This window comes from Myotis myotis, unplaced genomic scaffold (genome assembly GCF_014108235.1).
Source record: "Myotis myotis isolate mMyoMyo1 unplaced genomic scaffold, mMyoMyo1.p scaffold_m19_p_3, whole genome shotgun sequence".
Lineage (NCBI taxonomy): Eukaryota > Metazoa > Chordata > Mammalia > Chiroptera > Vespertilionidae > Myotis > Myotis myotis.
In genome coordinates this window covers 84,031,554-84,055,405 of record NW_023416335.1, presented here as the reverse complement: position 1 = coordinate 84,055,405, position 23,852 = coordinate 84,031,554, and the positions used below count along the sequence as shown (strand labels likewise).

Here is a 23,852-nt window from a genome sequence, read left to right as displayed (position 1 = left end):
TTTTTTTGTTAGTCCTCACCCGAGGATATTTTTCTCATTGATTGGGAGGGAGGGAAGCGGGGGGAAGAGAGAGAGAGAGAGAGATTGGTTGCCTCCTGCACTTGCCCTGCCTGGGAGTCAACCTGCAACCCAGGTACATGCCCTTGACCGGAAATCGAACCCGAGACCCTTTGGTGCCCAAGTGGATGCTCTATCCATTGAGCCACATCAGCCAGGACATAAACCTTTTTTTTTTTTTTTTTTTTTAATGGCCTTTTTTTGCCATGGCCGGTGTGGCTTGGTTGGGCTTCATCCGTGCACCAAAAGATTATGGGTTTGATTCTCAGGGCACATGCCCAGGTTTCAGGCCGATACCCCATAGGGGGTGTGCAGGAGGCAGCTAATCGATGCTTTGCTCTCACATTGATGTTTCTCTCTCTCTCTAAAAAATCAATAAAAAAATAAAAAAATAATAAAATGACCTTTTTTTCTCTACACATAGTTTACATTAGAATATGCTGACATAGTATTTGTTTTCCTTCTAAGAGGAGTAATTGTAGTGGTTGAGAGGGCACTGATTTGAGGTAGCTGTGAAATTGTGCGCAGTCTATAAGTTTATCCTCCTGTAAAGTAAATAGTACCTGTCTAACTAATTTCAAAGAGCTGTCATGAAAATTAAACAAGGCAGTATATTTGTAAATGCTTCAGAAACTTTCAGGCTCCTTAAAAATGAGTAGATAAAAGTTAGCACACTTTTTAAAAATTGATTTCAGAGAGGAAGGAAGAGGGAGTGAGAGAGAGAAACATCAGAGAGAATCATTGATTGGTGGCCTCCTACATGCTCCACACTAAAGGCATGTGCTCTGACCAGAAATCAAATCATGACCTCTTGGTTCATGGGTCAAAGCTCAACCACTAAGCCATGCCGGCTGGGCAAAACTTAACACACTTTATAAGTATGAGAAACACTTTTTTATGCACAATAGGAATGAAAGAAAGCTGCCTGTTAAATTCACCTGCTATTGATTATACAACATAGCCCAATTTCAGAAGTATTAAAATATGGGAAGCAATGTGCATCTTGGAATTGATAAAATATGGTATATTGTGGTGTGTTACTCTTTTAAAGTTCTTCCATAGAGTTCTCTGTGTTTGGAAACCATTGAATTTATTTTATCCTGGTCTCTTTAATGAACTAGGCTACAAGTGATTGATTGACAGATTTCTTTTGCATTCAGTAGACTTTTTCAAATATTTTTTGAAAGGTCAGTGTCTTTTATATTAAAAATAGCATGTATCTTTTTTTTTTTCTTTCTTTTTTTTCCTCCAGTAAGATGAAGGGAATGTCCAGACATTCACAGATGGCAAAGATCAGAAGTTCTGGCAGACATCACAAGTGGGAAAATGACTGTGCCGGACAGAGAGCAGCCATCGGATCAAGCAATTCCTTGGTTGATTCAAAACCTGAAGGTCCACCCAAGGCAAATGCAGACCCTCTGAGTGTTTTGGTAAATACTGATTCTGGTAAGTTAATCCGGGAAAAGGTGTGTTTGTAAGTATAGGCAATGATGCTGAAGTTGAATCTTGACAGCATTGTTTGTAGAGAGTTTAATGGCAGATATGTAAAAATGTAGAATGATGCTTTTGCTTTTATTTTATTACAGAAATTCCTTGTAAAAAACCTCATTTCAGGACATCTTTTCTGAACTGGGGGTAGATGTATGAGGCAGACAAGATGTGGAAGAAAGATAATATATGTTGGATAATTTCCATAGTATGATGCAATCTTGGAACCTTTCTTAAGATTGTCCTGAGTGTTGACGGTGTATATTCAAATTTGCTCAATTATTTGAATTTTTACCACCATAAAGTAGTAATTTCAGTAGAAGTTAGTATTATTTATGCTTCTGATCATTGGGTAAATAATATTAATTCATTATATTTGAGTAATACTACTCTTCCTCGGGCATAGAATATATTTATGTGTTTATTGAATTCCTCTAGACCTTATGGGGCAAGTTTACTCTTGCTTATAAATTGAAAAATTAAAGGACCAAAATGCTGCTATCCCATGCAGATCTCATTCAACCTGTGAGATTCCATTTTCCCTTCTGAAAAATGAAAATTTATATATAAATATTTCTATTACCTTTCCTTCCAATAGCATTGGGAGGCTTTATCTAATTGCATGTGTTTTCTCATTTGCAAAGGAGTATTATTAGTGAGTGGGCTAAGGTTACATTGTAGGTTTGCCAGCAGCCTCTGTTCAGCCTGGAAGATAGTGGCTTCACATGACAGATTATTGAACTTGTTTCCTTATAATAAACCTTTTACATATGTACTGTTAAGAACTCTGTAATATTGAGTGGTCTTTGTTGTTTTTGTTTTGTTAGCTTTGGTAGATGGATAATTCTGTTTTCTCATTTTATAAAGAAAATTTCTTAATCCTCACCTGAGGATATGTTCATTGGTTTTAGGGAGAGAAAAAAGGAGAGAGAAAGAAAAAAATATCGATGTGAGAGAGAAACATTGATCAGCTGCCTGCTATGCACCCCCACTGGGGATCAGAACCCGAAACCTACATATGTGCCCTGACTGGGAATCACACCCACAACCTTTTGGTGTATGGGACAGCATTTCAACAAGCTGAGCAACCCAGCTGGGGCTGTTTTCTCATATGTAAAGAAGTATTTCAGTATGTGCTAATCTGGTGAAATAACAATGAAAAGATGATTATATCTCTTGCTTTTACTTAAACCTGTAGCTAGGTCTTTAAGAGACACTTTAGATATGAGCAACAGTAATAAAAACCTTTCATCCTCATTTTATGGGGGAAATTCCATGTAAACTCATGTTATCCTTTACCTCAGATTTTTTCTGGACGTTTACATTTTCCAAATCAGTGTTTAGACAAACTGGTTTTTCAACTTTTCATTACAGGTAGAGCTACAGAAAACCGCATGTGCCATTTTTTTTCAGATGCCCTAAATATTCTCTCCAATATATCAGCCTTACACTTGTTTGGAGGCAGCTTCCTTCACCTTGGGCCAGAGCCAGTCAAATCCAGTTGTGTGCTAATTATTCAGGGTGCAGCACAGCATTGTGATAATGGTGCTGTTTGTGCTCTCATGTGGCACTTAACACCTCTCAGCATAAAGCTGACTTTCAGAATGGAGATCTCCCAATTCCTTGTATTTTTTTGCCTTTTTTTTTCTTGGCTCAGAATCTAATCCAGACATCAGCATTCACATTTTAGATAAGACAACAGTTCTTAATCTTTATAAACCTCATATCATACTTAGAAAATCTTTACCTGAGCCCTCCTTTTTGTAATACTTGGTAGTTTGTCAACTCTCACTAATTGTGCAGATGCTTTAAACATAGGATTGACAGTGTTTCAAGGGGAAGCATATCATTTGGAGTCTCCCAGTTTATCACTTTTGAGTATGGCCTGTTGTCACTAGATTTTCTTTTAAACGTTTTGGTGTCTCATTTGTTTGGACCACATTTATTTTGTTGCTGTTCTTTAAATATACATACAACATGTTTTATGGTTTTCCTGGCCTGTGGTTTTAATAAGTTTTAACTGAGCGCGAAAGAAGGGAGCTGGTCAGTAATGTGTCCTTGAGCATTGCTGACCGAAGCGCCTCAGCAGCCACAAAACAAAAAGGACCCAATTTGTCATTCATTCATTGTGATGTAGCTATTATCATAGAACACTGACTAGGACAGCATTCTTTGCACTGACATAAGCTAAATGGGCTTCTGTTGTTTAAAAGGTAGATGTTAATGTAACAAAATAAGCAGGCCTAGCACACCTGCTGTCATGAATGCCCATTGTTAAATATCTGTTTTTGAGTTGGAAACCATAAAACCAAGTTTCCATTTTTTAAGGATGATTTTTTTCAATAGATAGCATTTTCTTTACGAGACTTAATTTGAAAATGTTCTTGAGGTTAGAGCATATAACTGTGTTTTGTTCCATAAGGGCAATAGCAAATGGTAGGAGGATGCCCTGCTGGTGTAGCTCAGTAGTTGAGCATCGACCTATGAATCAGGAGGTCACGGTTCCATTCTCAGTCAGGGCACATGCCCAGGTTGTGGGCTCGTTCCCCGGTGGGGGGGCATGCAGAAGGCAGCTGATGGATGATTTTCTTTCATCACTGATGTTTCTATCTCCCCCTCTCCCTTCCTCTCTGAAATCAATAAAATATATTTTTTAAAAAAGAAAAGAAAATGGTAGGAAGAGAGACAAGTAAAGAAATAAATTGTAGAAAGAAGCCAGATATGAAGCTTTTACAACTAGTGTGGAGAGTTGGGCAAGACATTCAGAAGTCAGTTTTTTTTCCTGTTTTCATTTTAATAGGGATTTACTGAGATCTTGCTTTTTGCTTGCCTAGCACTATGATTCAGAGAAGTCTCTCTCTGCCTTCAAGAAATTCAGTCTAGTAATAGGTTTTAGATTATTGTATTATATTTTTGGTTAGTGGGAATATGATATGTATACATGAGAAGTGAGATTTACCATAAGAAAAGTATCAGTAGTGTTTTAAGAGTAAGAGAAATTATTTGAGCTGGTATTTTATAATCATTTTAAAGTTTAATTTAATCATCTTCATTGCTACTGTTTTTATAGTGATGTTTTTAGTTTAGAGAAATGTTTTGGCTGTTTTTATTAAAAAGTGAGTGAAGCCCTCGCTGGTTTGGCTCAGTGGATAGAGCATTATACTGCGGACCAGAGGGTCCTGGGTTCATTTCCGGTCAAGGGCATGTACCTCAGTTGTAGGCTACTCCTTGGCCTGGGCCCTGGTCGAGGCATGTGCAGGAGGCAGCCAATCGATGTGTTTCTCTCACATCGATATTTCTCTGTCTTTCCCTCTAAAAATCAATGGAAAGATATCCTTGGGTGAGGATTAAAAATAAAAAAGTGAGTGAAGTTTGTTGAGTGTTATTCTGTCAGCTAGTACAGTGTCTTTGGCATAGTCTTTCCAGGGTAGCTTCTCAAAATGCCTCTTTTAGAACTGGTAGGTGTGTCTGGAGGGCTTTGGAAACAGCTTTCTCTTTTGAGATGAAAAGTCACTGTACAGGACGTTTTGATCAAGTCAAAAGGGATAGCAGCCCTTTTCAAAGTGTTATTTTGTGTGGTGGGAATAAAATAGGGAAGAAGTTGTTCATTTGTGTGAATTCCTAACTATTACCTTTGGGAAGGCAGTCAGGTACAGTGAGCTTCGTGACACTCCTAGTAATCATGAAAACACCAAACACCAAGATTGTGGTTTTACCATTCTCCAGTTAAAGAGACTAGACCAGAGTTTTTTGGAGAAATGATTGAAGTTTGGGAAAGGGAAAATATAAGGTGAGCCTAGAGCAGGGGTGGGCAAACTTTTTGACTCGAGGGCCACGATGGGTTCTTAAACTGGACCGGAGGGCCGGAACAAAAGCATGGATGGAGTGTTTGTGTGAACTAATATAAATTCAAAGTAAACATCATTACATAAAAGGGTACGGTCTTTTTTTTTTTTTTTAGTTTTATTCATTTCAAACGGGTCCCGGCCCTCTGGCCGTAGTTTGCCCACCGCTGGCCTAGAGCATCTAATACAGTGCCAGACAGGAAGAAAGTGCTCAAAAAACATTAGGATGTGGGAATGTCAGAAGGATATAAGGACCAACTGGAAGTGCTCCCAATGGCTAAATTTGTAACAATTTTGAGCCACAAAATAAATAATAATAGATTATAGCCAAAAGAATAAAATAGATATTCATGAGTCTACTGATATAAATAAATATGGGGAGGAGGGACAACTGTTTTTTATAGAAGAATTTCAATAATAATTGTAGAAGGGTTAGGGAGAAATAGAAAGTCACCATTAGAACACCACAGTAATAATTGTTTCAGGCAAGAGCCACTGGTGAATGGTACTTTAAGGTAAAATAGAGTATTTATATAGCCTCAAAATATCTCCCCCAAATGTTGAACAGGCAGTTAGATTATTTTGGAGTTTAGGGAAAAATTGAAGGCTGCAGGTATAAATGTATAATTCACCGGCATCTAGATAGTATTTTAAAATTTGAGATAAAATGGAATCATAGGAGGAGGCAAAAAGAAAAACTCACTGAGGATTGGAACCAGGGGCACTTGAAAAATTTGGAAGTTGGTCAATGAGGAGGATTCAGTAGGGAGACTGGGAAAGCAGAGCCAAGAGAAGGGGGTCTGGAAGCCACATGAATAAAATGTTTTTTAAAAAGTAAAACATGACCCCTGGCCAGTGTGGCTCAGTTGGTCAGAGCGTTGTCTCATGCACTGAAGGGTCATGGGTTCGATTCCTGGTCATTGTATATATGGGAGGCAGCAGATCAATGATTCTTTCTCATCATTGATGTTTCTGTCTCTGCCTCTCCATTCCTCTCTGCAATCAATAAAAATGTATTTTAAAAAAAGTAAAACATAATTACTGTCAAATGTTGTCACTAAGTTAAATAAGATGTGAACCGAGAAATGGCCTCTAGATTTGTCAACACGGAAGAAGCAGGTTAATTTTGGCAGGAAAAGCTTCACTGGTGTGGAGGGCCTGAAAGACAAATTGGAGTAAATTCGGGAGTGGGTCAGACAGCTGTAGGAAATTTCAGGCCCAGATGATTTCTTGGTGAATTTTATCAAATAGCTGTTTGGAATTTTGCTGTAAAAGGGAGCAGTGAAATGGAGCTGTTAGTGTAAAGAAGACATTTATTAACATTGTTATTGACCAAAGAGACATTTTAATAGGATGGCTTCATTTTTTAAAATTAAATTTATTGAGATGACATTGGTCAACATGATTATATAGGTTTCAGGTATGGGTCTCTATGTTACAAGATCACATATTGCACTGTGTGCCCACCACCCAAAATCAGATTTTCTCCTGTCATCATATGGTGAAACCACATTTACCACCTCCCCTTTCCCATTGGCAACCACCACACACTGCTGTTTGTGTTCACAAGTTTGTTTTATATCCCACATGAGTGAAATCTTAAGATTCTTAGCTTTTTCTGACTGACTTATTTCACTTAGCATAATGTTCTCAAGGTCCATCCATGTTGTAAATGGTGCTATTCCATCCTTTCTTATGGCTGAGTAGTATTCCACTGTGTATATGAACCACATCTTCTTTATCCACTCCTTTATCGCAAGACACTTCAGTTGTTTCCATGTCTTGGCCACTGTGAATAATGCTGCAGTGAACATAGGGGTGCATATATCATTGCGAATACGTAATTTCCAGTTTTATATCTATAGGCGATATTCTAACCCTCTAGTTAAAGAATTGGAATTTGGAGTCAAATGGCCAGGACTTAAATTTGACCCAGCTGTTGTATACTAGTAATTGTGTTGCCTAAGGGAAAATTAGCAGATTCTTTGAATTTGGTTTCACCACCTATAATTAATACTGAAAGTGATACCTCATAAGGATGAAATGTGCTTATGCTTTTAAAGAATAGGTATTGCCCTTTTTGGTATCTCTTTGGGTCTTAGAAGGAAATAATACAGTTTGGCCTGGCATCATTCAAATAATGGGATGAACAATCACTATACTAATATTGTTGTAGATTGTTCTTAATCCATTGAAAATATATATCTATATTAATTATATTTAGAGAGATAGATAAAAACAATACATATTTCCCTTTCCCTTTATAAATCCAGGAGAAAAGGTGATAAGTTAGCATAAAAATGCCTGGCCGGTGCAGCTCAGTGGTTGAGCGTTCACCTATGAACCAGGTCACCGTTCAATTCCCGGTCAGGGGGGTTGCGGGCTCAATCCCCAGTAGGGGATGTGCAGGAGGCAGCGAATCAATGTTTCTCCCATCCTCTCTGAAATCAATAAAAAAAATTATTTTAAAAATTGACAAGCAGTTTTTGGACAGTCTGGTGCTGGGCAGTGTGGATGGGTGGAGGAGAAAGGATTTAACTTCACTAGATTTAACCACTAGAAGGTAGTAGTTCCACATTCACAGAAGAGTATACTCCCATATTCTATTGGCCTGTTTTGCTTTCCCCTAGATTTAGTGAACATTAAATGCTGTCTTGAAACATCTCACATTGGTTGTGGGCTGAGTTAGTTCATTACATAGACAAGTTACTTATTGTCTTCATTCTTCGGTCAGGCTTTATTTTCATTGGTTGTTTTGAATACATTTAATATATTTTTAGAGCTGCCAAAAACAAATGTAATAGGTAGTGTCCTGGGGCTACAGCTAGGCTTGTTGGGCTCTGATCAAACACTTTACCTTTGGCAGGCTTTTGAGTACTTCAGTTCTCATGCGTGGCTTGTTTAGTTAAGTTCTTAGAAGTTCACATTCCAAATAATAAAAACTTTGGACAGATTAATTTCAGCAAAATTCTTTGATTAAGCTTTTATCTATAGAATGGCATAACTACTATTTCCTTAAAACCAGTCTTAAAAATAACACAGGTAGATATTATTATATTTTATTCCTAAATCTAATATTCAAAGTCTGATCCTAATCAAGGGAATTTAATACATTTCTGGTCTTTCTACTATCTTAATGAAATTAATTAATAGCATACATAAAGTAAATACAATAAATTAATAGCAAAGACTGTAATTAAATTAATTTAAAGAAGGCCCAAATTCCATAATCTGTGAAATAACAGTTGTGTATAGCTTCCATTTGCCCCTGTGTCTTCTCTTTGGGGCAAATTACTTCTCTGATCATGAAGAGTTAAACCAATGAGAAATTTTTCAGGTCCTTTGAGTTTTGTTCTTCAGGAAGATTTAGGAAAAAATTCTTTTCCTAACATATGAGGGAGTGGGGGCTGTCAGCTTTCTTTTTATTATGGTAGATATTTCTGGTATACTGTTTTACTCTTGGTTCTTTTTCTGTTTCAGAGTCTGATAAAGAGGAGAAACCACAAAGTACTGTCATACCCAAGGAAGTGACACCAGCCCTGTGCTCATTAATGAACAACTATGGCAGTCTGTCAGGGTCAGAGAGTGAGCCAGAAGGTAAGTTATGGCCTCAGTTGTTGCAATGGGTTTGTTTTATTTTGTTGCTTTTGCCTTTGATATATACTATGCATCAGTAGTGTCCATTCATGTGTATGTATACGAGGAAATATGTGTCATGCATGTTCCTATTTGATATTTAAATTCCTATTTCATTTGATTCAGAAGTAAAGTTAACATGGGACAAAGGAAACAAATGGGGAAATGTATTGCTGTTCTGGGAGAAAAAGGTAAACATAATGCAGTGAGAGAATGGGAAGAAGAGAGAATATCGACTCATGGTATTGAAGAAAATTCTAAAAGGTATAACAAAGAAAGTTAATTTCTTGTCTCTACTCTCCCTGCACCTTTGGTGGGTAAAAAGAGGTCCTTTATGACAGAGATGATGATAGACTTTCATAAGTATATATAGGGTATTGTTCTTCATAGAGCAGATTTACATAAATTACCTCACTTTTTTTTAAAATATATTTCATTGATTTTTTACAGAGAGGAAAGGAGAGAGATAGAGAGTTAGAAACATCGATGAGAGAGAAACATTGATCAGCCGCCTCCTGCACATCTCCCACTGGGGATGTGCCCGCAACCCTGGTACATGCCCTTGACCGGCATCGAACCCAGGACCCTTCAGTCCGCAGGCCGACAGTCTATCCACTGAGTCAAACCGGTTTCGGCAAATTACCTCACTTTTTAACAAAGCAACCCTGTATTTGTGGTTGCATTAGTTTTAAAGGTTGGAGGAAATGAATCCTTTCAAGAGTCTTTCTGAGAAGTCAATTATGTTTTACCCTTAGAGATGATGATGAGCCAGTTTAATCTCTAGCATCTCTTAAAAGAGCTGTGAGTTGCCTTGGCTAGTGTGGCTCAGTTGATTGAATATCATCCCATGCACCAAGAGGTTGCTCGTTTGATTCCGGGTCATGGCATGTGCCCAGGTTGTGGGCTCAGTCCCCAGTGGGGGGTGTTCAAGTGGCAGCCGATCAGTGATTCTCTCATCAATGTTTCTGTCTCTCTCTCTCTCTCCCTTCCTCTCTCTAGAATCAACAAAAACATACATATATTTTTAAAAAAAGAGCTGTGAGTAGGCCGTTGATCTGTTGCAGTGTCGTTTGTAGTTCTTAACCCAATGTTCCTATCAGTAATTCAGCATATGCTTCATGAATAAGCCTGTGTCCTGCTGTTGTGGAAATCTGACTCTTCATGGTAATTTTATTTAGGCTTTACCAACCATGAGAGAATTCATGTGTATGTATCGCAGGCCACGATGAGTAATCACAATAGGAAATGTACTGGAGATCAGAATATAGAGTCTAACAGTGAATATACAGAATGAAGGGAAGATTTGAATGTAAGTGGATGAGAATGGCAGCACTTTAATGTTGACAAGGCTAGAGATAATCAGTGTTTGTGTAGTTGGAAGATGTTAAAGAAATAAGAATGGGGTTTTAATATGAAAGATAATGTTTAGATCTATCTTTAATAGGAATTTTTTTTTTCTTTTTAAAATGGGTTCTGGCTTACTATGGTAGCTGGTTAAAAGCTACTTGAAGTTTTTGAAATACAAACTACTTTGGCTTTATCAGATAGTTGCCCCTTTTTTAAAAAAAATCAAAGTAGTATTTATCTCTTTACTCTTGTTTCCAGTGCACTGATATGAAGATGGAGTTATTCTTTAAACACATATTACATTTTCTGCTTATCAGTTGTATTTATGACAGGTGATAGCAAAGAAAGCTATTACCAGATTACAGAATCCAGTAAAAGCAAGCTGTGTGAATGCTTTCTTCTCTCTCTCTTAAGATAAAACATTTAATGCTTTTATACTCATGTCTTCATTTTGAGGCTACCACCTTTTTTTAACTAGAAGGAAGAAAAGAAACGAAGGGATCTTTGAGTCCCACCCCTTCATTTCATAGAACCTTAAGCTTAGAACGGATAAGCTTCCAAAGCTAGTGTGAGGCTGAGCAGATGCAAAGCTTAAGTTTAGGGACTTAAACATGTAAAGAAGCCGGCTATATTGCCTTCCAGCAGAGCCTCTCTCTGTGTGGCATTTGTTGTCTTCTTGCACAGTAAGTCATAACCTTTTTTTTTTATTATTGGGGTGACATTGGTTAATAAGATCGCATAGGTTCAAGTGAACATTTTGATAACTACCATACTGTTATCTGTGCCTATGAGCTTCAGTTTTGAAATCATATAGTTCTTAGCTTTTTCTGATGGGCTTATTTTGCTTAGGATAACATTCTCAAGGTCCATCCATGTTGTCGCAAATGGCAGTATTTCATCTTTTCTTATGACTGAGTAATATTCCATAGTGTATATGAACCACATCATCTTTATCCAGTCCTTTATCGAAGGACACTTTTGTCTCCATGTCTTGGCCACCATGAACAATGCTGAATGAACATAGGGGTGCATATATCTTTGTGAATAAATTTTTTCGAGTTTTTCGGGTAGATACCCAGAAGAGGAATTGCTGGGTCATATGGTAACTCTATTCTTAATTTTTTGAGGAACAGTCATAGTGGTTCTACCAGTTTATATTCCCACCAGCAGTGAATGAGTGTTCCCTTTCTCCATAACCTCTCCAACACTTGTTATGAACTGTCTTGGTGATAATAGCCATTCTAACAGGTGTGAAGTGGTATCTCATTGTAGTTTTGATTTGCATTTCCCTAGTAATGGAGAAGAACATCTTTTCATATGAACATCTTTTCATATATCTGTTGGCTATTGGTATGTCTTCTTGGGAGAAGTGTCTGTTTTAAGTAGGCTGCCAATTTTTTTTTTTAATATATTTTATTGATTTTTTACAGAGAGGAAGGGAGAGAGATAGTTAGAAACATCGATGAGAGAGAAACATCGATCAGCTGCCTCCTGCACATCTCCTACTGGGGATATGCCCGCAACCAAGGTACATGCCCTTGACTGGAATCAAACCCGGGACCCTTCAGTCCGCAGGCCGACACTCTATCCACCGAGCCAAACCGGTTTCGGCGAGGCTGCCTATTTTTTAATTGTATTGTTTGTTTGGTGTTGACTTGTATGAGTTCTTTATATACTTTGGATATTAACCTCTTGTCGGAGCTGTTCTTTGCAAATACGGTAAACCCTTGATTTTGCGGGCCTTGGTTTAACAGACTTTGGATTTAATGGATAAACTATCCAGTCCGTATGTTACTTGTGAAAATTAACAGCCTATTTATTTTAAAATGCTTTTAACCAAGATTTGCTGAGGATTTGTCATATATGGCCTTTATTATATTGAGTTACTTTCCTTCTATTCCTATTTTATTGAATGTTTTAATCATAAATGGGTGTTGTGTCTTATCAAATGCTTTTTCTGCATCTATTGATAAGGTCATCTGATTTTTATTCGTTGTTATGTTAATGTGGTATATTACATTGATTGATTTGCATATGTTGAACCATCCTTATGCTCCTGGAATGAACCCCAGTTGGTTGTGATGTGTCATTTTTTTATGTATTGTATTTGATTTGCTAATGTTTGTTTAGGATTTTTACATCTGTATTCATCAATGATACAGGTCTTTAGTTTTCTTGGTTCATGTTATTCTTGCCAGATTTTGGTATCAGGGTTATGTTGGCCTCATAAAAGCTGTTAGGAAGTGTTGTCTGTAATTCAGTTTTTTTTGGAAGAGTTTGAGAAGGATAGGTATTAAATCTTCTTTGAATGTTTGGTAGAATTCACTGGTGAGGCCATCTGGTCCTTTTATTTTTGGGGAGGTTTTTGATGGTTGTTTCAATTTCGTCATTGTTGATCAGTCTATTTAGATTTTCTAATTCTTCATGATTCAGTCTAGGAAGGTTATATATTTCTAGGAACTTACCTTTTTTTTCTAGGTCATTGAATTTAGTGACATATAGTCTTTCATAGTATTCTAGTATGATCCTTTATATATCTGTGATGTCTATGGTAACTTCTCTTTCAATTCTGATTTTGTTTATATGAGTCTTTCCTCTTTTCCTTAGTGATTTTAGCCACAGGGTTGTCAATTTTATTAATCTTTTCAAAGAGCCTGCTCTTTGTTGCATTAATTGTTCTCTATTTCATTTAATTCTGCTCTAATTTTTATTATTTCCTTCTAACTTTGAGTTGCTTTTGTTCTTCTTTTTCTAGTTAAGATGTAATGTTTAAGTTGTTTACTTAGGATTTCTCTTGTTTCTTGAGATAGGCCTGTAATGATATAAACTTCCCCCTTAATACTACTTTCACTGCATCCCAGAAGTTTCGCATTGTCATTCCCATTTGTCTCTGTATATCTTTTAATCTCACCTTTAATTTCTTCACTAGAATTTGTGCAGTGGGATCCCTCGGTCTGGCATGTGGGATTGGGCCAAAACTGGCTCTCCGACATCCCCCAAGGAGTCTCGGATTGCAGGAGGGCGCAGGCCAGGCTGAGGGACCCCACTGGTACACCATTGGGGCTGGGGAGGGACGCGGGAGGTTGGCCAGCTGGGGAGGGGTCGTGGGAAGGCTCCAGGGCGTGTCCAGTCCATCTCCCTCAGTCCTGATTCGGCTGGATCCCTGCAGCAAGCTAACCTACCAGTTGGAGCATCTGCCCCCTGGTGGTCAGTGCATGTCATAGCGACTGGTCGACCAGTCGACTGTCTGCCGCGCCCCCCCACCCCCCGTGGTCAGTGCACATCATAGCGAGCGGTCAATTATGTCCATTTGATCTAATGTGACATTTAAGGCCAATTTTTCTTTTATTTTCTTTTTAATATATTTTATTGATTTCAGAGAGGAAGGGGAGAGAGAAATAGAAACATCAATGATGAGAGAGAATCATTGATTAGCTGCCTCCTGCATGCCCCACACTGGGGATCGAGCCCACAACCCCCTGTCCAGGAGTCAAACCATGACCTCCTGGTTCATAGGTCAACGCTCAACCACTGAGCTATGCCTGCTCGGCAAGGCTGATATTTCTTTATTGATTTTCTGTTTGGTTGATCTGTCTACAGCTGGCAATGGAGTATTTCGATCTCCAACTATGATAGTGTTTTTGTCAGTTTCTCCCTTTAGTTCTGTTAGTGTTGTTCTATATATTTTGGTACTCCCTGATTAGCTGCATTAGTCTTCTTGATGGTAGTGTTCTTTTTATCATTATAAAATGTCCATCTTTGTCTCTTACTACCTTGGTTATTTTGAGATATATTTTACTAGACATAAGTATGGCTATGCCTGCTTTTCTGTGGATGCTGTTTGCTTGGAGACAGTCTGTCTCTATCTTCACAGATTAGATGTGTCTCCTGAAGGCAACATATAGTTGGATTTTGTTTTGTTTTTTTACCTAATCTGCTACTCTGTGCCTTTTTATTAGTGAGTTCAGTCAATTTTACTTTTAGGGCAATTATTGATATGTAACCCTTTTATCCTTTGTTTCCTATGCCTCCATTGGTTCTTTTTCTTTGTATTTCTGTTTGTTGTTTTTGTTTGACGGTATTCCATACTTCTTTCCTCTATTTCCTGTTTTTTTAAGTTATGTGTCTCAGTTTGTTTTGTGTGTGTGTGTTTACCATTAGGTTTATGAAAAAGAAATGTCCATATATACAGTAGTCCTTTTTCTTTTGAATGCATCTGATCTCCATCCCCTGAAAATTCTGACCTTTTCCCCATCCCTTTTTATGCTTTTGTTATCACAAATTATCTCTGTTTATGCTGTAAGTTTGTTAAAGATCTTACTTGTAGTTTTGCCTATTCTTATAGGTAACAAAGGATGCTATTTATTAATAGATGTGTTTGATTTTGTATAAATTCATTTTGACTAACTGTCCAAAATGCCCTGCCTTACGGAAACGCCCTTGCTAAACATTTCTAAGCTATAAGAATTATTTTATGTAGTTTGAATTCAGCTTTATTAAGCCATCAGGTCACTAGCAAATTTCTAACTTTCAGTATTAATTCTGGCTATAGAATAGGGTACTGAGACATAGGGACTTTGGAATAAATAAAGGAAATAAAGTGGGCCTTCTCTGAGCCATGAAATAGCATTTAGAAGGCTGCTTATTTAAGTGGATTCTAGCTGAAGAGAGCTGTCTGATTTTCACAGATATTAACAATTGTATCTTTTTTTTTAAAGGTGCATACCCTCATAAAAAATTAAAGAGCTGTACAGAATGATATGCTGTCTGTATCAAAATGAGGAGCATAGAGGAATGCTTATGAAGTCACTCTGTGACCCACCCAGCATACCATAGGCACTCCCTAAGCACTTAACAATGATACATAGTGGGTTTTTTTCATCTTTATTGTTGAGAGTATTACAGATGCCCCCTCCCCCCCCCCCTATTTTTCCCCCATTGGCTTCCTCCATCTGACTTTTGTCCTACCCCAGGCCTTCACCACATTATTGTCTATGTATCTTTATAGCTAAGATCTGTTTCAATTTAGGGATTGACATAAAAATGTATAGTAGATCTTAAACATAAGTAATGTTTTCCTGGAAAGAGTTTTAAACAAGGAAAGACTCCATCAAGGAAGATAGAAGTAAAAGGTGAGGCTGTGCTTCACCCTGCACATAGGAAAGAAAATGTCAATGAATAGTATTTTCTACTTTTTTTTTCCAGTATATTTTTTTATTGGTTTCAGAGAGGAAGGGAGAGGGAGAGAGAGATAGAAACATCAGTGTTGAGAGAGAGTCATTTTTTGACTGCATCCTGCCCGCCCCCCCTAGGGATTAAGCCCACAACCCAGGCATGTGACCTCCTGATTCATAGATTGACGCTCAACCACTGAGCCCCGCAGGTCAGGTAATGAGTAGTATCTTCAAATGGGTTAGTTTGATATCTGTTCTGAGTGGGTTTTTGTTGTTGTTGTTTTCCTCTTTTAGTTATTTGTTTTATTTTGCCATATTAGAAATTAAGTGCAGTTTTACAACTCCCCAAAATTATTGTTTCTTCAAATTGTGTTGGCTATGACTGGGGATCTTTAAATTGACAACTCATTCAAAAGGCTGTAAACCAAAAAGAGTGATTTAGGTTTGAAAAAACTCAATGGCTATATTTTAAATTTATTTGAATTGATAAATATTATCTTCTACTAGAGGCTCGGTGCACGAAATTCATGCGGGGGTGGGGAGGGTGGTCCCTCAGCCCGGCCTGCACATCTCGAAATCTGGGACACCTTGGGGGATGTCCAGCTGCCAGTTCAGGCCCAATCCCGCAGGAATCCCTGCAGGGTCGGGCATAAACTGGCAGCTGGACATCCCTCTCACAATCCGGGACTGCTCGCTCCTAACCGCTCACCTGCCTGCCTGGCTGATTGCCCCTAACCACTCTGCCTGTCTGCCTCATCGCTCCTAACCATTTGCCTGCCTGCCTGATTGCCCCTAACTGCTCACCTGCCTGCCTGATGGTCCCTAACTACTCTGCCTGCCTGCCTGATGCCCCTAAATGCTCTCCTGACTGCCTGATCACCCCTAACTGCCTCTGTCTTCCTGCCTGATCGCCTCTAACTGCTCGCCTGCCTGCCTGATCACCCCTAACTGCTCGGCTGCCTGCCTCATTGCCCCTAACTGCCTCTGCCTTGGCTCCCGCCACGGCGACTTTGTCCAGAAGGTTGTTTGGCTGTCTGGTCTAATTAGCATATTACATTTTTATGATTATAGATATATATAAAAAGCTAAGTGACCGACCGTTTGTCCTACTGGTACATCTGACACGCACTGGCAATTTGAAAATAAGCGTTGACTCACGCACGCGTGATACATATAAAGCTCTCGGTGCCAATCGCACAGGTGTTTTGATCTGTCATTGCTGATCATGAATTTAGTGGTTTCAGTCGTGAATTCGATTTTCCCATTGAATTTCTTAATAGTACTCCGTCTGGAATGCTATGTCATAAACTAAAATTGAAAGTAGGTGCAATCATCATGCTACTGAGAAATCCTAATAGTAAATAGGGTCTTTGTAATGGTCCTAGATTTATTATCAAAAGATTGTGACCTAACATAATTGAAGCTGAAGTATTAACAGGATCTGTGGAAGGAGAGGTTGTTCTGATTCCAAGAATTGATTTTTTTCCATCTGACACTGGCCTCCCATTTAAATTAATTCAAAGACAGTTTCCCGTGATGCCAGCATTTGCGATGACTATTAATAAATCACAAGGACAAACTCTAGACAGAGTAGGAATATTCCTACCTGAACCCGTTTTCGGACATGGTCAGTTATATGTTGCTTTCTCTCGAGTTCGAAGAGCATGTGATGTTAAAGTTGTAAATACTTCATCACAAGGGAAATTAGTCAAGCACTCTGAAAGTGTTTTTACTCCTAATGTGGTTTACAGGGAAATATTAGAATAAATTTAATCAATTTATTAGTCATTGTTTTTATATCATGTTTTTGTTGTTCTTATATCATGTTAAAATATTAAAATATTTCTTCTAATTAATGTCCTTTCAATGCTCACGAATCCGTGTACCGGCCACTAGTATTAAAATATGTCCCTTGCCAGTTTTGCTCAGTGGAAAGAGCATCAGCCTGCGGAACAAAGGGTCCTGGGTTCGATTCCGGGCATGGGCATGTACCTTGGTTGCAGGCTCCTCCCCGACCTGGGACCTGGTCAGGGCTCATGCAGGAGGCAGTCAATCAATGTGCTTCTCTCACATAGATGTGTCTCTCTGTCTTTCCCTTTCTCTTCCATTCCTCTAAAAATCAGTGGAAAAAATAGCCTTGGGTGAGGATTAACAAAAACAAACAAACAAATAAAGGTGATTAAATGTTTTAAAAAAATGACACTAAGCTGGGAAATGTGGATCTTGAGAAAAATATAAATGGTTCTAATTTCTCATTCTTTAACAGCAAATTGACAATATAGCTCTGATTCATTTGACTTCTGTACTCCTGGATTGGGAGAGCAGTACTTGAAAGGGCAAGGAATAATAGAAAGCAATGCCCTCATTTTTCTTTTGCCTTTATTATTCCCATAATTTTGAACTCTATGAACCACTTTGAATTCTTAGCTCCATTCTTTTATGGTTATATTTGTCTTTTTCCCCCTTCATCACTTTGAGGCACATCAAAACTACTATCATCAGCCGAAACCGGTTTGGCTCGGTGGATTGAGCGTCGGCCTGCGGACTGAAGGATCCCAGGTTCGATTCCGGTTAAGGGCATGTGCCTGGGTTGTGGGCACATCCCCAGTGGGAGATGTGCAGGAGGCAGCTGATCGATGCTTCTCTCTCATCGATGTTTCTAACTCTCTATCTCTCTCCCTTCCTCTCTGTAAAAAATCAATAAAATATATTTTAAAAAAAAAACTATCATCATGACAAATTATTTTATAGTAGTTACTCTGTATCAGGCCCTATTTTATGTGCTTTACTCATTTAATTATTTCCATATCCTTATGAAGTACATGCCATTGTTTATGAGGAAATTTAGGAAGAGTTAAGTAACTTGACCCAAAATCACATAGTAAGTGCTAGTTTTGTGACATTTCCCTGCATGTATATTGACACTCTGTTATTAGCTGTTACTGTTCCATGTTCTTTTTTTTGTTTTGTTCCATGTTCTTGATACATTTATTTCTTTATCATTATGAACTGTCCCTCTTTATCCCAGGTGACAGTCTGTCCCTGTTCTGAATTCTCCTTTGATATTGATATAGTTTTCTTATGATTGGTATATACTTGTTATCTTCTATGCTTTTACTTTTATTTTATTTTATTTTATTTATTTTTTTTTTAATGGAACATTCCTCTATTTTTTTTATTTTTATTGATTTTTTTACAGAGAGGAAGGGAGAGAGATAGAGAGTTTTGTTTGTTTTGTTGTTGCTGTTGTTAATCCTCACCCGAGGATATTCCTCCATTGATTTTTTTAGAGAGAGTGGAAGAGGAGGGGAGGGGAGGGACAGAGAGAGAAACATTGATTGGTTGCCTCCCACACATGCCCCCATCAGGGCTGGGGATTGAGCCTGCAACCAAGGCATGTGACCTTGATCAGAATCAAACCCAGGATCCTTCAGTCCACAGGCCCATGCTCTATCCACTGAGCCAAACCAGCTAGGGCTGTCTCACCTGTTTTATTTTCTTTTCCTGCCTTTGGATTAATTCTATATTTTTAGGCCAGTGCAAATGTTGGTTTATTAGATATATTCCTTTGTTTTCTTTAATAAGAGTTGGTCTAGAGTTTATAATATGCAACTTTAACTTATCACAGTTTACTTTCAGATGATGTTATAGCATTTCACATACAATTTAAGAAATTTGTAGCAATACTAGAGGCCTGGTGCATGAACTTGTGCACGGGTGGGGTCCAGCTGGTCCTTGTCTATTGGGCTGGCTGGTGGGAGGGGCCGTGGGCAGTTGGCCGGCCGGCCTTGCCTGCTGGTCGAACTCCGGTCGAGGGGACAATTTGCATATTAGCCTTTTATTATATAGAATATTTACATTTTTCTCTTCCCTTCTTTTGAGTTATTGTTATCATAGATTTTATCTCTACAGATGTTATAAACCCCACATACATTGTTATTATTTTTGCTTTATATTATCATTGTATTTAAAAGAATTTTCAAACAAGAAAACAATGTATTTTGTATTTATTCACACATATTGACTGTTTCTGGCACTCTTCATTCTTCATTTGTGTAGATCCAAGTTTCAATCTTGTATTATTTCTTTCATAGGGATCACTTTCTTTAATTCTTTATGGTAATCTCCTCAAGTCTTGGCAGTTATAATTCCCAATTTTTAAAAAGTATTATAATACATAGTAAATGCCTAGTTCTAATTAATAATTAGGCAGTATTATGGCTGGGAGAAGTTATTATGGTTTTTGTTGTTGTTGTTGTTACCTTTTAGAAGGATACCCTGTGTTTTTGTTTTTAATCTGTGTGGTTTTTATCGCATTTAGAAACTCCCATTAAGACCGAAGCAGATGTTCTGGCGGAAGACCAGGTTCTTCATAGTGATACTTCTAAGGGACCAAATCAAGATGTTAAACCAACTGTTAGAAATTCCTCAGAAGCCAGAAGCCAAAAGAAAAGTTGCAAAAAGACAAACCCTAAGAGGAAGAAAGATTGCCACAATTATCATGCTTTATTTGAACCAAGAACACATCATCCATATCTCCTGGAAATGGTAAATGATTTTTCTTTTTCCCCCTCTTTATCTTTATTTCCCCCCATCACCATTTATCCCTGCTATGGGTCTTCCATCTCCACCCACCCCTAGACCCCCCACATTCACTACACTGTGGCTCATGTCCATGAGTTATTTCTCTCTTTCTCTCTCTCTCTCTCCCTCCCTCCCTCTCTCGTTTTGGGTTAATCCTCACTCGAGGATATTTTCCCATTTATTTTTAGAGAGAGTGGAAGGGAGGGGGAGAGACAGAGAGAGAGAAACATAGATATGTGAGAGAGAGATGTCATTTGGTTGCCTCCTACACGCACCCACCCGGGTTGAGGATTGAGCCTGTAACCGAGGTATGTACCCCTGACCAGAATCGAACCCACGACCCTCCAGTCTGCAGGCTGACGCTCTATCTACTGAGCCAAACCAGCTAGGGCTCTTCCTTTTCCCCTGCCCCATTCCCCCCCCCCTTTTTTATTTGCTTAATCCTACAATTTTCAAAACTGCTTAAAATAAAAGAATCTAGGTTTAACTGATTGGTTACAAAATGTGTATTGAAGTATACTGACACATAGTTTTCACTGAAAGCACAGCTAAATACACTGGCAGACTGAAAGGAGAAAAGGTTTTTTTGTTTTGTTCTGTTTTAATCTTCACCCAAGGATATTTTTCCATTGATTTGAGTGAAAGAAAGAAAGAGAGGGAGAAAGAAAGAAACAAACAAACATTGATGTGAGAAAGAAACATCTCTTGGTTGCCTCCTATAGACACCGTGATCTGGAATCCAACCCACAGCCTAGGCTTGTGCCCTAAGTGGGAATTGAACTTGCAATCTTATGCTGTACGAAATGATGCTCCAACCAACTGAGCCACTCAGCCAGGGTGAGAAAAGGAAACATTTGTGCGTTATTGGCTTTATTCTCAGTGTGGTCTGCTAAAAAATTTATTATCTTTCTCAAATTATAAAGAGGAAGCAATACATCTTTTGATTCTAAGTAATGGACATGAAACTATTCAAAGATCCAAGGCTTTCATGTATAAGAGTGATAGAAATAGAAATATTCCTAAATTTTTTAATGGAGTTATAAAACTGTTGATATTCTGTGAAAATTCTGTTTGGTTTTGCCTTGTCAGATAAGTGCTTGTGCTGTAGCTAAAGTGTTCTGTGGCTGCACTCCATGAGGGTTACTGTAGACACAGTTGCTTCTGATTAAATGGATCTGAAATGAGCACTCTGTTTTGTAAATTTCAGTGCTATGTAAAGTAAATTGTATTTTAAAATGTTTGCCTAATAGGAGCAAATTAAATCATTTTTCCACTGAAAGTTCCTTATGTGAGGTTTTCAAACTACATTAAGGACATCAGAAAATATGTTGAGGTCACTTTTATCTTTTTGACAAATTACATATGACTCCTTGGTTATGTACTTATTCTAAATACCAGGGATTTTTAGCTTTCTTTTAATTACAATAAGCACAAAAATGGGAAGTTATAAAAGTCCAGGAATATTGGGATTTTTAACTATTAGATTAGTATTATTACTATCTTTACTATATCTATTTACCAATTTGTATACTGTTTATAGATTTGAGTTTAGTAGGATCCTGTTTAATATGATTTTTATATTAAAGAATTGCAGGCTTTTAAACCTATTTTTTTGTCCTTTGTCAGATACTCCTAGGGAAGAACCCAAATGTTAACATTTATTTTTATTTATTTATTTATTTTTTAAATATATTTTATTGATTTTTTACAGAGAGGAAGGGAGAGGGATAGAGAGCTAGAAACATCGATGAGAGAGAAACATCGATCAGCTGCCTCCGTCACACTCCCCACTGGGTATGTGCCCGCAACTAAGGTACATGCCCTTGACCGGAATTGAACCTGGGACCTTTCAGTCTGAAGGCCAATGCTCTATCCACTCAGCAAAACCGGCCAGGGCCCAAATGTTAACATTTATGCTGTTTAAAAAGCTAGATAGTTTTGGTATAAATTAAGAGGAAATGTTCTTTCATTTTTTTTTAGCAAATAATTAGTAAGTATAATGTACATCTTTATTGTTCTCTGTTTTCATATGGGGAAGGCACACATAATACTTCAGATTATATTTCTTGGATATATTTTACTTACTAGCTAATCTCTGTATTTATTGTTTTTTAGCTTTTAGCTCCAGACATTCGACATGAAAGAAATGTGATTTTGCAGTGTGTTCGGTACATCATCAAAAAAGACTTTTTTGGACTTAATAGTAATTCTATGAAAACTGAAGATGTGTAGGTGTCTGAGGTTTCAGCACTCATAATTGAAGCATTTAAAATAGTGCCATGTTCAAGTTAGTGGAGGAAAACTTTTTAAACTGAATTAGTCATTGAATTGTAAGCTTCATATGATACTGTGTTGGATTTTTGATTCTTTTCTTTGAATCTGTGTAAATAAATACACAACTGATTTTTAATACTGTGTCTTCTGTATTGTTATTGAACATAATTGCTGGCAGAATTATCTTTATTTGTATATATTGTATGTATTGCTGTCATGAATGGAAATCTGCTCTTGGACCAGTTAAGAATTGAGGATATTGGTGTAGTAGTAAAGAATAAAGCTTTAAAAATGCTAATTCAACTGAGCAAAGCTGTAGGTTAGAGAGAGAGATACAGTTATTTTGGTTTTTTTTTGTTTTTTGGTTTTTTTTAAATATATTTTTTATTGATTTTTTACAGAGAGGAAGGGAGAGAGATAGTTAGAAACATCGATGAGAGAGAAACATCGATCAGCTGCCTCCTGCACATCTCCCACTGGGGATGTGCCCGCAACCCAGGTACATGCCCTTGACCGGAATCGAACCTGGGACCTTTCAGTCCGCAGGCCTACGCTCTATCCACTGAGCCAAACTGGTTTCGGCCAGTTATTTTGTTTTTAATGCAGGAGAGAAGTATCATTCTTTAACTGTAGGAGGAGGAAATATTTTTAAAATAAACCAGGTTAAATTAATGTAATAGAAAGTCTTAAGATTTAAATTTTTAGTTTATTTCAAAGAACATTTTGAAATTCACCTATTGCCACTACTTAAGTAGCTCAAATATTGAATGTTTGAAATAGTAATATTGATATGGCCTCTGTGTATATTTAGATTCAATTAAAGTGCTTGTTTTGGTATGGTTCAGAATTGGACCTTTTTAAATTTCCTCATGAAAAAGTATGTTAAGTGTAGTACTTGAAGAGGTTCAAATAGTTTCTTATAGCAGAAACAGTTTATGAAATAGTTACCTCAGTTTTAGGTTTAGTTAAAATTTACCCTATGAAGATAGTAATTGAGTATTTAAAAATGTTTTAAATAAAAGTTCCTGAGATCTTTTTGTTCTCTGTAATACAGAGACTTTGATTTTATGTTCTAGTCACCTGTGCTTGCTAGAGTTAGAGCTCTACCCTTTTGACAAATAGCTAAGAGGAGCTAGGTTTTTAAAAATTAGTCTGTTTTTATAGCTGAAAAATTAATTTTATCTGACATTGTAATTATCGAAGTCCATGGGCCTTGCTTGCAAGAAGGAAGGCAGGAAAGCTGAGAACAGCTCTCAGCCCTCTTGTTGCTCCTCTGAGTCTTAAGATCCTACCTGAGTCGTGGAACACCTGTCGTGTGGCACCGTGACATCGTAGACCTGAGGTTAAAATTCATGTGTAGATCAGTTTCCCAACCTTGTAACCACCACCCAGATTTTTTATTCTGTTTCTCCAGTGAGCCCCATATTTTGGAAAGTATCTGTCCAAT

At 37.7% G+C, this 23,852-nt stretch overlaps 1 protein-coding gene across 3 annotated transcripts in view; it reads left to right on the top strand.

The window, feature by feature from the left end:
• Window positions 1-22,541, top strand: part of NUFIP1 (nuclear FMR1 interacting protein 1) — a 47,012-nt gene extending 24,471 nt beyond the window's left edge. The window contains exons 7-11 of one of the 3 annotated variants that reach the window (XM_036297612.1): window positions 1,310-1,503; window positions 8,871-8,987; window positions 9,153-9,217; window positions 19,869-20,095; window positions 22,247-22,541. In XM_036297612.1, the coding sequence (XP_036153505.1) occupies window positions 1,310-1,503; window positions 8,871-8,987; window positions 9,153-9,217; window positions 19,869-20,095; window positions 22,247-22,253 (610 nt within the window). In that variant the 3' untranslated portion in view covers window positions 22,254-22,541. Of the gene's footprint in view, window positions 1-1,309; window positions 1,504-8,870; window positions 8,988-9,152; window positions 9,291-19,868; window positions 20,096-22,246 lie in introns of those variants that run through there. The other 2 variants (XR_004965817.1, XM_036297611.1) reach the window with 2 other exon arrangements.
• Window positions 22,542-23,852: the final 1,311 nt, after the last annotated feature.